Source organism: Harpia harpyja, chromosome 5 (assembly GCF_026419915.1).
Source record: "Harpia harpyja isolate bHarHar1 chromosome 5, bHarHar1 primary haplotype, whole genome shotgun sequence".
Classification (NCBI taxonomy): domain Eukaryota; kingdom Metazoa; phylum Chordata; class Aves; order Accipitriformes; family Accipitridae; genus Harpia; species Harpia harpyja.
The window spans coordinates 27,785,824-27,800,900 of NC_068944.1; the positions used below are offsets into that span (position 1 = coordinate 27,785,824).

The following is a 15,077-nucleotide window of genomic DNA, read 5'->3' on the forward strand; positions in this document are numbered from 1 at the left end:
CTGGTGCTCTAAGGAGAAAGGAAACAACTTCTGAGCTACAAAAATGTATGCAGAAGTTACTATTTATATGTATACAGTAATGATATTTTCACTGAGTTGAGCCAATTACATTTTTATCTTCTGTTGCCTGGAAGCCTGCAAGGCGTGAGGATGAGACACGTTCAACTTCAGGTCACAATTTCAAATCCAGCTTGAGTCAGGAATGATTTTGACCAAGCTGGTGATTTCGGTCACTTTCTAGTGTTTAATGGCGATGTCTGACTGAATGGGGAAACTGCACTGCCCATACCAGCATGTCCTGTTTGTTGACCAGACCACAGTCTCACAAATCGATGCTTTGACAGTAGTTTACATCTGCATCCTCAAGCTGGCTTTGAACAAGCTTTGGGCTGTGTAGCTACTGGGGAATGGAGAGCTACAGCAATATGCATTTGGTGTGAGCTGCACAAGCCTGTTGCTGTCAGGCACGCCATGGGTATTGACTTTGATTTGCTGGTACTCATACTGAGACATAGACATCAACAGAGGTTTGACCATTGGCTGCCTGACTTTGGCCTTTTGTAAAATCACGCCTTTAAAATTCTTATACACAAGATTTAACAATCTGATGTTGATATTTCTGACATAGTACAAGTAAGGAAAGACTATATGTACTTCTTGTGCTTGTTCCATAGTATTACTACAGTATAAAGGACATCAGTATTGGTGGTCGATGTGTTTGCCATGGCCATGCTGAAGTATGTAATGCAAAGAGTGCTGACAACCAATACCAGTAAGTAAACTGAGCATAACATTAATTTAATATGAGAAAAACAATACATGATTGTTTTCAAATGACCTTTTTTATTATAAAATGGTATAGTCTTACAGGGATTTTTCATTATATTTAAAAAACTAGAATCTGCTAATGAATGACAAGAGAACATGTCAAGAGCTATTGTATGTGAAATATAATAATAAAAAGTCTTTACTTAGATTTTTCTTTTTAATTGAAACAAGAGTTTGGCAGATTGAATAATTTCTTAGAAACCCTTAGTTCTTTTTGGAAAACATGGGCTGGTATCACCTTCCAACAGCAGGAATTAGAAGCCCAACTCAAGAACAGTTAGTGAACTTCCTGGAGATACTGAGCATTATACCTGAGCTCTGCCAAGATCCAATGGCTTTCAATCATTACTAGAAAAAATAAAAACAAACTGAATGAACTATTCCCTTTCCCTGTGAAGTTTATGATCTCCATATTGATTTCACAAGGAGTTAGATCAGGTTCCTTGCCTCATCTGCTATAGGGAAGTGACTGTGAATATCAGGCTGTCTAAAACATATTTTAAAAGCCTGGTTTAAGCCAGCTGTTGCTCTTATGCATGAAGGCATTGAAAAAACTTTTATCAGGACAATACAATATTTTCAGTTGTGTTTTAATGAAGAGTAAATGGGCAGATGGGTACCTTCTTTCCAGATGTCTATGCTAGAGAAACGTTAAGTACAGAAGGTGTGAAATCTACGGGAATAGGATGGTTCTACTTGAAAATTTTACTGCCCCTTGGTTATTAAACTGCACAGGTAAGAGAGGAACATTGGAAAAGGCCTCTCCAGTCTCAAGGTCTTTGTTGCTCCTGGATTCAGTTACTATGCATGATAGTAAGACCTAGCACATAATGAGACCCTGCCCCTTAAGTAGGCTATTCAGCTAAATCAAAATAAATATGGACTACATTTTCTTGATGAATAGTGTGCACTATTTTAAAAATAACAAGATGAAGTTATGATCTTGGTTTATTAAAAACACTAATAAAATTATTGTAAACAAAGCATAATGAAAAAACGATGAAGGCATGCATATAAAGGTGACATTTTGATTTATTGTAGGTCAACAAGCTTAAGCCTTGGGTTGAAGCTAAAATAGGATACAACTTAAACTGTTATATATCATCTTGATTTAATATTGTAGAATAAAGTTTCATAATCCAGTCTATTGAATCCAATTATAAATGTTCTCTATAAGTAATCTGTGCTAATAAGCTCATAATCACATGATTAATCAGTCATGAAGAGTTTTAGGAAAGTTCCAAAATGTTCTAGTATTACTGTTTGACCTCTTTACATGGGAGCTTATGTCCTGTCCTTTTCACACTATGCGTAAGTCTTGAACTGCAATAAAATTAAGAAAAAAACTTTAAATTCAGCTTCAGCAGAATAAGAGGCTTTCATTTCTGTAGGTTTCAGTGTGAATGTCAGCATAACACTTGTGGGGAAACCTGTGATCACTGCTGCCCTGGATATAATCAGAAACAGTGGCAACCTGCAACAGCTGGGAGCACAAACACATGCGAACGTGAGTAGCCTAAAAGATGCTAGGTTAAAAAGGACATTGACAAGAGGGTGGGAATTAGCTGTAGAATACGTGTTCATGGAACATAACTAGCACACTGCATGTTTTAACACCTTTTTTCTTTACCGAGAAAATTCTTTCCATGCAGCAATAAGGAACAGATGATGCGGTGAATATTGTTTATGTTCTCTCATTAAACAATGAAAACAGTCATTCGTGTGAGAATATTACATGAGAAAAGTGGAAGCCTTCTTGTAGTACGTTGGGTCAACGTCTCTCCCCAGTCATAGCTGTCTGCTGACAGATTGTGGATCCCCCCCCAGCAGAGCAGAGACTATAAGCATCTTGTACAACTTCAAAATTTGCCTCCCTATCACCCAGCCTCCTGGTGTTCAGATTGCAGAGAGATTTTTCTCAAGGCTGCCACTGCTTATGGGTGCTTGAGCTGCTCTCCGCTCTCCTGCTGATGATCGCCCCTCGCTGACCGTACATAAGCGGGCACAAAGGCATTCCTGGTGGGGAGTCCTGGCAATTCCACACTTGCACCCCTTCCCATGCTCGTAGTTGGGAGTTTGGAGTGCTTTAGTCCCACGGACTGAGTAGTCAAGCTGGAGAAGCCCATTGACCTTTGTCCCACCTCCCTTGTGTTTCATTCTTTTGTTAAAGAAAATGACCACATGGACCCCCTTTTGGTGGAGGGGTATGTACTGTCACACATGGGTGTTTTCCATCCTTCTGGCCAGAAACCATTGAGTGTGGTACAGACAGTGTTCCCATCTCTGTACACATCCTATTCTGAACAAATGTGTTGGCAGCCTGCAGTTTCCTTTGTGTCTGGCCTAATTTATTTTCCTTGTCTGCCATTCCTGAGAGTAGCATAGCCAGTGGGTACAAACCGTTAACAGGGGAACCTTATTTGAAAGCCAAAGAGATGTACCTATATAATTAGTTTTAGGAATAAAGAGATGGCTTGTTTAATCAAAACTGCAGTACTAAGACTGAGTGTTGGGGTGTGTGGGGGAAGATGATTAAAATGTTTGATAGGAGATAGGCATGTTGGGACATTGTTTTGGGCAATATTTGAAACCTCATTGAAATTCCTCTCTTTGAAAGCAAAACATTTTCTGCCAAGACAGAGATCGACAAAGAGCATAAATAACATCATGGTTTTTAAAGAATGCATTTATAAAAGATCATCTACAAGATTCTGAGCCAAAACAACTTTGCTTCTAACTACTTCTGAAAAAATACCCTTTTTAGTATGGATTGCTCCTAGCTGTTTGAGGTGATTTGTTGAGAGTGTTTGCCAGGTGCAGACCTCTTTTCCTGGCAGCCAGTAGTGAAGGAATTAAAGCAACCTCGTTAAGCTTCCCAGAAGCCTGAGGTCCTTTGAGAGAAACTGATTGAAAGAGGTTGGTGGGAACTTGTAGGGGTAAGCCCAACCTTTTGCTATGAGTTTCCCAGTACCGTATGGGTCAGCAAATGGCTCAAAGTGGTAAGAAGATGCTTGGTGAGGTTGAAGGGTTTCTATTCCTCTGTGAGAGAAAATGCTATTACTATAATCAGAGCAAATAATTTCCTGTTGCTGTTAGAAGACATACTTGTGAGATGCTCACAGACGGTTTGGCCCTAGAGGCAGGGACCTTTTATTTAGGGTGTAAATTTTTTGGGGGGGGGTGATGTTCTCTTCTTTCATTTTCTGACTTGGTATCTTGAACCAGCATCTCATTTGTGCAATGTTTTATTTTCTTGAAGAATTATATGAATAAAAAACCCCCAAAATCTTCACAGGCTATCACAACCCAGCCAGGGAACCCAGTCTTGACTTGTCTGGTTCCTGTCAGCAGACCAGAAGGGAATCTGATGGGAGGAGGGCACAACCTATCATGGGCAAGGCCTTGGCTGTGTTGTTGGCACTTTATAGAAAAAGGCTTCCTTGTCCAAAGCTGTTCAGATACAAAGGCGTAGAGGAGATACAGAGAATGATCCAGTTTGCCCTCTCTTATCTGTATGATAGCATAGCAAGGCACGGAGAATCAATTCTCCCTGAGTTGTGCTCCCAGTTGTGCCAGGTGCTTGGAATAGAGTTTGGAAGGATTACTTCCCATATGCTTCCCTCATATGAAGAAAGTAGGGCCAGGGCCCTTAGCTTCTGTTCTAAGGTGCTTTCAGGAACCCATTGCCTTCCAGCGTATCTTATCCCCTGGTCCAGATGAAGGGAGGATAGAATCATAGAATCATTTAGGTTGGAAAAGACCATTAAGATCATCAAGTCCAATCATTAACCTAACACTGCCAAGTCCATCACTAAACCATGTCCCTAAGCGCCACATCTGCATGTCTTTTAAATACCTCCAAGGATGGTGACTCAACCACTTCCCTGGGCAGCCTGTTCCTGTGCTTGACAACCTTTCAGTGAAGAAATTTTTCCTAATATCCAATCTAAACGTTCCCTGGCGCAACTTGAGGCCATTTCCTCTAGTCCTTAGGGATTTCCCTAAACATGAAGTCATAGCTTTATAAAGTCAAAACTTCAGGAATTTCCTGGGGAGGTTTCCCTGGAGTGCTGGAACATCTGTAATTAAAAGCTCACCTAGCACTCATATGCTTGGGGAAGCCTTTTTTGCTTCCTGCATTCTTTCAAAAAATTCCCGTTGTTCCTCTCCAGCGAGGAAAGAAGTTCAGATCAGAAAAAAAAGGACATAGAATGAGTTTATGGCAAAACCATGGCCCTGCCCTTTGATTTATTCTGTTTGCTTGCTATTATGGTTGGTTCCTACCCAGAATTATATTATTGTTCTAGAAGATTTCAGTGAAGACAGGCAGAGCTTTACATGACCAATGGGAAGAGATTAGTTTTAACTAAGATGAGATACATGTAACTGATCTATAGCAAATTAGATAAATTATTTTCTGGGTAAATCCATCACCCTTTACTCAAACTGTATTTGTAGGAACTATTCAAAGTGCGGAGCTATTTTTCAGGTTAATTCTCTTCTGCAAGCAAGGCACAAACATTGGGCTGGCTCTGGGATTTATATTGCTAGGCCTTTTTGCCACAGGTAAAACAGCAAAGGCTTTTGGGGATTTAGGTCTCCCACCTTGATGTAAGGAGATTGGTGAAGCCAGCTGATGCATGTACAAGGCCACAGGTGGATATATCAGTGCATGTATCTCAGATGTTTTCAACAGGTGAACTTCCTAGGCTGAGGCATCTGAGAGGCTGGTGTGCCTGCAGGCAAAGCTTCACAGGTATCTCTCAGTCTCTTCTGAGCACTGCAATATTAACATCTGTCAGAAGGAGTTAAAAGTGTAGCAGAACATGTATGTAGAGAGCCACTGTGCGTTCAGCTGTTACCTTTGTTTGGCTTAACAGAAGGGAAAAGGAAAGGAGCTAACCACAAACCACCTAAAGTAAAATTTATCACAGCTGAGACTATAAACAACTGTATACTGGGGAAATGAGTTAGTCACCTAATTCTATCTTTTTCTAGATAATAATAATAATAATAATGTATTATTATTATTGGTCATGGTATTATTGTTCTTAATACCATACTTCTTTTTGAATCCACAAATCTCAGGAAATAGAATGAACTTGTACTTAAAACTTCTCCATTCAGAAGACAGCAGTTGGCTAAATGTATAGCCAAGTTTGCTGGTATATCTGTATCTACGGCTGAGTATGAGAGTTCTTTGGTGTAGGTCTTTTTATTCAAACGTGTATATCTTATATATAATTGTTTATTTTAAATAAAGATTTAGTGCATACAACTTCAGCCCAGGTATATTTTTTAGACGTGGAAAAATAGAGTAAGCATTTGAACATGTTTTTGATAATTTTTAAAAACTGCTGAGACTATTCTTCTGGAGCTTCCTAGTTCTGCATTTATGCATCAATATATAGTTTTGAGATGGTACAACTGTTGCCTCCTCTGATAAGCCTAGCAGCATGTTTTCTTCATGTCTACATGATCTTACCATGTTTCTAGTATGAAAATCCAGTTGTTGATAGGTAAATATGTGCATTTGAGCATACTCAAACATACTTGAGTGTATGTATACATAAAAAAATCTAAGCTTCTTTTTCACCTCTGCTACATTACTGAATTCCAGCATTATAAAGAAAGCTGACTTGCAATATTACTTTTTTAGCCTGCAATTGCCATGGACATGCCACTGATTGCTACTATGATGCTGATGTTGATCACCGTCGAGAAAGCTTAAACATCCATGGGCATTATGAAGGTGGAGGAGTCTGCATTAACTGCCAGGTAAAAAGGTCATTTTGGTCAGTTTAAATAAGTGATATTTGAAGAAGGGCTGCTGAAGTGGGACTGTGTCCACACTAATAGTTTGGAGACTGATCAGTCTAGATAGCTCCATTTCTCTGGTGGTGTTACTTGTACTCAAAGCAGGAAAAAAGGTGTCTGAAAATAATTTACATTGTACAACATTGCTTGTTAATGTATAAAAGATACATATAAATTGTATTTATGCTCGGTCCTGTGTGATTCAAATAAAGCCACACAATGCGACAATTAAATCAACTACAGAAATTCCCTTTCCTGTTATTACAAACTCTGCCATTACCCTGCTTAACAGAAGGAAGTAAAAGTAACCAAATAAAATTCCAGCTCAGGCCAGCTGGTTCCTTACTGCAGCAAAACACAGAGGGTTCTCCCTCACCGGCAGAAGTAAAGGAGGGCATAGGCTATACCAAGAAGGAAGCTTATAGGTACTGAAAAAGCACAGAATCATAGAAGGGACTTTTGGAAGTCAGCTAGACTGGTGCTCCACTCAGACCAAGGCTAGATGCAAAGCTATGTCAGGTTGCACTGAGAAACGTCCAGCTGAGTTTTGAAAACTTCCGAGGATGCAGATTACACAGACTCTGGGTAATCTTTTACAGCACTTAATTGCTCTCATGGTAAAGAGATTTTTGTTACTGTTCAGTAGGAATTTCCCCAATTGCAACTCGTGACAGTTGGCATTTGTCTTTTGCTGTGCATGTCTGAGAAGAGTTGGCTCTGTCTTCTGTGTGACCCACTCTTAGGTAGAGGAAAACTGCCACTAGACACCTCTACCCTCCTTGAACATCTCCTCTCCAAGCCAGCCAAAGCCATTCCCTCAGTTTCTCCTTACATGTCACATGCTCCAGCCCCATAACTGTCTTACAGGCTCAGTGGGATTGAATCAACAAATGTATGTTTGGAATCAGAGACTTTACACTGTATCTGTCATAAATGGATAACGTGTTCTTGGAAAGAGAAAGAATGTCTCTCATCCTGAGTAACTTTTGTTCTACTCTGGCTAGTTACTATCAGGAAAGATCACACAAGGCTCTGATCAACTTGATCTAATCTTGGACTTATCTCTGCTTTGAGTGGGACTGAACCACCTGACCTCCTGAAGTCCCTTACAACCTGAATTATTCATTGGTTCAGTGATCTCAGGGTTCAATACAGCCAGACTTATTTGGAAGTCTGTCTTCCTTTTGTCGTCAAGTCATCTGAAGTATGATGACAAGCAGCTGACCAGAATGTAATTCAGAGGGAAAATTATCATCAAGCCTATGTTCCTATGAAACCTATGCATCATGATTTATATATTACCATGCTGTGCATTTAAAAATATAGCTGTATTTAAGGAACAAAAAAAAAAAAGGAAATATCCAGTAACATTTATAGGGTATATTTTCCATCTTATTGCCACAATATAATCAGATATTGTCCAAAAGGCAGTCAGAAGAGAGTAGAGTTATTTTTACTAGCATGAGTAGAAGAAACGTTCTTTGTCTTCGAATTTGCATTTTTGTGCAGAACTTTGTTCATGAAGTCTGGTAAGATTTATCATGTTGGTCCTTCCTGTCAGCTCTTTGTTCATGAAAGAATATTTCTCTTATATTGCTTCCAGGATAGAAAAGAGCAAAATTAATCTAAATCTATGAGTCCTGGTTATATGACTGATATTAATTGTTTGTAACCTAATTTTGTGGAAGTTATGCTGGATTCAATGAGTTTACTGTAAATCTAATTATAGCATTTTTTTCATGGATAAAGCATATGGATTTTAATTTACTTTTTCTGTTTGTGTCAGGGAAAAAAGTGTTAGGAATGGATGCCTGAACGAAGAAGTGATAGAATTGAAATGTTGCATACAATGATAGATTCAGTTTCTTTAGAGTCTGATAATAAGGGAGCTCTGGAAATCACATAGTCCAACCCCCTGCTCAGAGCAGGTCTAATTAGATCACGTTGCTCAGGGACTTGTTCAGTCAAGCCTTGAACACCTCCAAGGGCAGAGATTCCACAACCACTCATGGCAATCTGTTTCAGTGTTTGACCACCTTCATGATAAATTTTTTTCCCTAATACCTAATTGGAATTTTCCATGTTCCAATCTGTGCCTGTTTCCTCTCATTCAATTGCTGTGCACCTCTGAGAAGAGTCTGGCTCCATCCCTTCTGTATCCTCTGATCAGGCAGTTGTACATGGCAGTAAGTTCTCCCTTTTCTTCTTAATGCTGAAGAGACACAGCTGTCTCACCCTCTTCTTGGATGTCATGTGCTTCAGTCCCTCACCATCTTGGTGGCTCTGCCTGCCCCTTGTCCACAGCACCAGTCATCTTACCACAGAGATCAATGAGGTTGATTTGGCATACTTCGCCCTAGGTAAATTTATGTCGAATACATCCAATTACCTTCCTGTCCTCCGTGTGTTCTAAGATGATTTGCTCACTGGATCTCCTTCCCCACTGAGCAATGGGCCCCTACTCCCATTAGGTTTTCTTTTGCTGCTGAGGTACTCCTAGAAACCTGTCTTCTTGCACTTCACTTCCCTTACTAGTTTTAACTCTAGCTAAGCTTTGGCTTTCCTAACTCCACTCCTACATGTGTGGGCAATGTCTTTGTATTGCCACCAAGTAGCCTGTCCCTGCTTCCACCTTCCATGTAGGTTCTTTTTGAGTTTGAGATGAATCAGGAGCTCTGTATTTATCTGTGCTGGCCTTCTGCCATACTTGTTTGACTTTCGGCACATTGGAAAGAACTGTACTTGTTCTAAGGAGGCTGCCCGTGAGAATCAACTAGGTCTCCTGGTCCACTTTCCCCTCCAGGGCAGTTTCACACAGGATGTTGCCGAGCAGATACCTGAGCAAGCCAAAATATGCTTTTCTGAAGCCCAGGACTGTAATTCTGCTATTTGTCTTGCTTACTTGTCTCAGCAGCTTAAAATCCACAGTCTTGGGGTCACTGCAGCCAAGGCTGCCCTCAACCTTCACATGTTCTTCCTTGTTAGAGGGTATCAGTTTGAACGGAGCATCTCCCCTAACCGGTTCGTGAATGTCTACATCCAGAAATTGTCTTTGATACATTCGAAATAACTTCTGGATTGCTTGCACCCAGCTGCATTGCCCTTCTGGCAGATACTCAGGTGGTTAAAGTCATCCATGAGTACCAAAGCTTTGTCTAGTTCCCTAATGAAGGCTTCATTTGCCTTCTTGCTCAGGTAACAGACACCTACTGCAATATCAGCTGTGCTGGTCTGTCCTCTGACCCTTACCCTCAAGCTCTGCACAGGTTCATCACCTGCCCCAAGCCCCAGGTAGAGGCCCAGGCACTCTCTATAGCCCCAGACCTGGACAGTGGCATCCACCTCCTGGAGCTGTCTGGGGTGGAGACTCTGATGTGCCGTGGGAGTTAGCACCAGTAGTCTCTGAAGAATATGCCCTGCAATGTGTTGAGACCATCGCTGCGCAATGTCCAAGTAGCCCTACACAGCCTTGAGCAGAGATGCTGGGCCCCTCTGTTCTCCTGCCATGCTAAGCGCTGCAACAACCGCTGTGTCTCCGTCCGCTGTGCGATGTCAGCATCACGCTCCCTGATCTAGCATCAGCCTTTCCCAGCAGTAGCTCAGATCTGAAGATGCTAAAGAGGCTCCCGGCAGAGCTGGAAGCAGAACCCAAAACTGCTGCGCAAACTGAGAGCGCCAACCACGAGCAGCAGCCCCAGCAGCGTCCTGGGTGCCCTGCTCATGAACTGCCCCACCAGTCCTTCCGTTAAATGCTGGGTCCCTGCTCAGCCCTGAATTGCAACACTCCCTAAGGAGGAACTAAACAGTGAGTGGGAGCTGGGGGAAGCTGCTTTGGTTGCTCCAGGACAAAGCTTCCCTCTCCAGTTCCCTGCTCAAGAGACTACGAGCTCGCCAGGATGCCCCGTGACTGTGATTTACTCAACTGGTACATGCCACTGCTGCTGCGTGCTCCTGCTGCACCACTGCAGGGCAGAGCTTTGCTGCACGAGTTGAAATACACTCAGGACTGTGTTCACAGGGGAGTTATGTATTTTTGCTGTAGTTCAAGTTACTTATGATATTTTTTCTGTGTGCCTAAAACACATGTCTACAGAGACATATAGTTTTCTAATGGAAGATCTGCTTTGTGCTGACCTGACTGATCAGGTTTTAGTTTGTTTTGATGTTGCCGATCTTAGACATAGGGTATTCAGAAAAGCAATATATAGTATGAGGAAAAATGAATGATGAAGTTGCTTGAAGAGTGTATACGTTATGATAAGAAAATAGTATAAAAACAGATAAATATCATGTGATAGTGAAAACAATTTTTTTCCTAGATTTAATTTTTTTTTGTTAAAACAGCTCTTTTTTATCATGCTTTAAAGATAAAATTCATCTGCTTTATGTGAGAATATAATGATAAAGAAATCTGTACAGAACAGGTGGTTAAAGAACAGCAGATGATGAATGCTGCCTTTATTGCAGTCATATTCTACTTTTTTCCTGTGCTGATCCTATAGAAACAGTGTAAAGGATGTTATTGTATGTTAATTCTTCTAAGTTCCCCTTTTTATCTCATATTCTCCTTTTGTTTTATTTTGCACAGCATAACACAGCTGGTATTAACTGTGAGAAGTGTGCAGGAGGTTACTATCGTCCTTATGGTGTTCCAGTGCGAGCTCCTGATGGCTGTATACGTGAGTCCTTCTCCATTAAGCATCTTCTCATGGTAGTGGCTTGGGGTTTTTTTTGCTATAATCAGGGCATGGGATGCCTCTTTTGGAGAGGAAAAATGAAAGAGTGGCCAAAAGATGTTGGAGAGCAACTGCAAATGACTTTCTGTGTTGCTTTAGACCCTTTTACACCCTTCTTAACTTATGTGTCATATGAGCCTAAAGCTTCAGACCAGCAGCAGGACAATAGGAGGAAGTAAGGCAGAAAAGGCTGCTGAGGAGATAGGGTCACGTAAGCCTGGGGTGCTGCTACACACCCCACAGTGAGCTGGCATGAGTTCTAGGAAGCCACTCTCATCTCCTACCCCCATGACCTTGCTTCTCTTAGCTCTCTGATGTACATGTGAGGTATCCTTTGGCTCTTGGTCACGTAAAAATTTTATTCTATAGCTCAAAAGGTCACGAGGTTCACTACTCCTACTTTATGCAATGCCGAACCCAACATCTAATAAATAATGCAATAGGATAATTACTAATATAACATTTAAAAAGGAAGAACTGAGTATAGGCAAGAGATAAGAGTTGGATTACACACAGGCTGAAGGAGCCTTGTGACAGGTAGGAGGAAACTATGGTTTGCTGTATTTGGGTATTGAAATGAATGGAAAGTCAACAGAGCTGTGGCGTGCTGCCATAATGTTGCACATGGTGTGTAAGGGAAGGTGGATGGAGCGTGGTACTTAGCCTAGGCCTCGGAGAGAGATGAGCAGAAGCCACAGAAAAGATAGTTGCTGCAGTGCTGTGGAGTAATAACATGCAGCTTTCTGAATTAAAAAAAATTAAAGACTCTGAGAAAATAATATAGGTCTTACTTCTAAGGGATATCACAAATATTAATTGGTGATATAGAGTACTTGGAAAATATGAGACAGTATGCAAATGTTAATTCTTTAAATAATGAGACATACACAACTGCAAATGTGATGCTATTATAATGCCATTGTACACTGCTGTAAAAGGCAAATTAACTATTTCCCAAAAAGCGCCTAATTGCTGATACTTACTTAGCCTGCAGTTGTAACTCGGAGCGTGCAGAGGGCTGTGAGGAAGGGTCTGGCCGCTGTTTCTGTAAGCAGAATTTCCAGGGAGAAAACTGTGAACGCTGTGCTGATGGATTCTATGATTATCCATTTTGTGTCCGTAAGTATGCAAATAAAAATGACTCTCTTCCTTTATTTTAAATACTCATTAAAGAATTAGCTGTTTTCATGACACTTGACTTGGTTAAAACACCTGGCATTTCAGCTTCACATGTTTACGTGTTCTCATAAATCAATTGTCATAATACTGAAGAGAGTCTTGTTTACTTTACAAAACAATGTTTACTTGAAAATCAAATAGATTGTGCTGCATTCTCACAATTCTGAGTTAATTTAAGACATCTTCAGAGAGGCTACCGCCTATCTCTCCGTAAGTCATGAATTTCGGTTCTAAAGCCCTGGACAAATTGTTTAAACGTATCTCAGGGTCTTTAGGCATAAAGACCACTTGGACTGGGAAATGGAACATGACTGTAGTGAGAGAGAGGGGAGAAAATGGTTATGTGTTCTCCTTGACACCTCCTAGGATTTGGAACTTGCATCCCTGATAAACAAAGCTTGTGGGCTTGCAGAGGATTCTAAAATAAATAAAAATTATTCTAAAATAAATAAAAGTAATTCTAAAATAGTGCCTGCGTAATGTTGGAAAGGTCCTCCTGGCAGAGGTTAAGGCTCTCAGCTACGCTCTCTTCTTTTTGCTGGACTGTGGGTAGGTGCAGATATGTGGTTGAAGGAAGGGTTCCAGTTTTTTTCAGATTTTTTAAGAAGTGGTTGAAGGAAAGCTGTTTGTAAATCCAAAGAAAATAAACACATTAGAAAAAATGATGTGACACAAAACTGCTGAGTGCTTCCATTTATCTAATGCAATCGATTAATTGAAAATTAGATTTTTACTCTAAAATAAGGAGATTAAAATTAAGTGCTGGGAATTCAGAAAATTAAATGCTTTCCCCATAAACAAATTATATATAAAATACCTGGGAAGAAAATGCAATGTCAGGATTGCGTTTGCCGCATAAAAACTCCACGATCGCATTCTAAAAATGCATCGGTGGGATGATTTGTGCCCTCAGGAGAAGTGTGTTTCTGACAGTTGATAAAATAGGTGTTGTTCTGGGGCAAGATTTGAGGTCTGACTAAAAGAGAAGTACCATGACAAAAATGGAAGAAGGAAATAATACAAAACAAAGGAAAAAAAACTGTAAAAAATTGAATGTTGTTTGAATTCAATGGCTGTGTTAGAATAAATCCTCTCTGTACAGTGCATTCTAGATTAGGACACCTCATGTATCCTCTTGTTTGTAATCCAACATTTTTAAGTAAGTTCAGTTCAGGTGGACTTTGTTCTAAGTCCCACTGATGTTTGTAGCTCATCAACTTTGGAAAGATTCTCAGATAAAAAGCTCCTAAGATGTACCATACATGTCATGAATTCTGGCAGTTCAGGCAGCGAGTGATAATGCTAAACAGCAGGAGATGGACCTGCAGCTGGAAGCAGAAAATGTGAAATAAATACAGAGCTCCCTAGATAGCTCTCATAACACTGTCTAGCATGAGAAAGCTTTCTGTACGGAAGGGTAGGGAGCCGGGAAGCAACCTGGTAGCATTTCCAAATGGTGTCTGGCCTTTCATACTGTTCTTTTGAGAAGGGATGTCTGTACCTGAATTGGAGATCAAAAGTAAAATGTTTCTTATCCTGTTCCTAACTGAAAGAAAACTAAGCCAAAGTTGATTACTAGAGTCATGCGAATATCATGCTCTCTGTATTGACAGGAGATGACTTCATCGTTTGTCATAATGAAATAAATGTGTCAGTTTCAAAAATACCCTTCACTGTTTCTTTTGTTTTAAAGGTATTCCTGTATATCCTTTTACTTCTCCCAATCCAAGAGACGGTATGGCTGGTGACATAATCGGCAAGTTCTTGGTGGTCGTGCCCCCTCCCCCCCGCCCCCCCCCCATTTCACTGTTTTTCCCCGTGTTGCTATTGTTCGCTGTTTTGGTGGTGCCTGCTCTTTCATGGAGATTTATGTAGTAATTTTGCCACTGTTGGTATTTGTCTTTCAGAGAGCTTTTGTTCTTGCCAGAAGTTCATTTTATTGTCATGTTCGTATTAAACAGTTTAGTAGGCTAGTTTCAGGAAGAGTTATGGATCAAAATAAATTTGACCAGCCTCCGGCAAACATCTGCAGAAGAGGCTGACCATCTTGTTTGGTGCTCTTATGAACTTATCCATCAAGACTTTCTGACATGTACAACTTGTCAGCTGCATTGCGGTGTAAATCTCTTCCTTAAGGCTAACTGGCCTCTGCTTCTGGACTGTCCTCTTGCACCTGGCAAATTGTACACTGCCCTTGGCAGTGAAGGACTTTGATTTCTGAGCGAGCTACATATTTCTTATTTAGCCCACTGCAAAGCTGCCTGAAATCCATACAATTATTCCCTCAGCGGGCTTATATTTTTTAGTATATATTATTATACTGCAGAATGGAGACATCATCACAGCTAGTGCATAACCACATACATACTTCAGGATTAATAACTTAAAAAAAACCTCGAAACCTTGTTCATATCCTAAAATCAACATTCTTCCCCTTTATTTCCAATAGCTTTAATAGAACTGGAGTTTATGAAAATGAAAAAGTGTTTTCGTCTGTGAATGTAGCAGACACTTAGA

The 15,077-nt window shown here is 40.5% G+C and overlaps 1 protein-coding gene across 1 annotated transcript in view; it reads left to right on the forward strand.

The window, feature by feature from the left end:
* The window catches only part of LAMA3 (laminin subunit alpha 3), a 124,412-nt gene that overhangs the window by 25,883 nt on the left and 83,452 nt on the right, over positions 1–15,077 (forward strand). The window contains exons 6-11 of the mRNA XM_052787573.1: positions 675–772; positions 2,220–2,335; positions 6,488–6,606; positions 11,234–11,324; positions 12,369–12,500; positions 14,254–14,316. Of these exons, the coding sequence (XP_052643533.1) occupies positions 675–772; positions 2,220–2,335; positions 6,488–6,606; positions 11,234–11,324; positions 12,369–12,500; positions 14,254–14,316 (619 nt within the window). The remainder of the gene's footprint in view (positions 1–674; positions 773–2,219; positions 2,336–6,487; positions 6,607–11,233; positions 11,325–12,368; positions 12,501–14,253; positions 14,317–15,077) is intronic.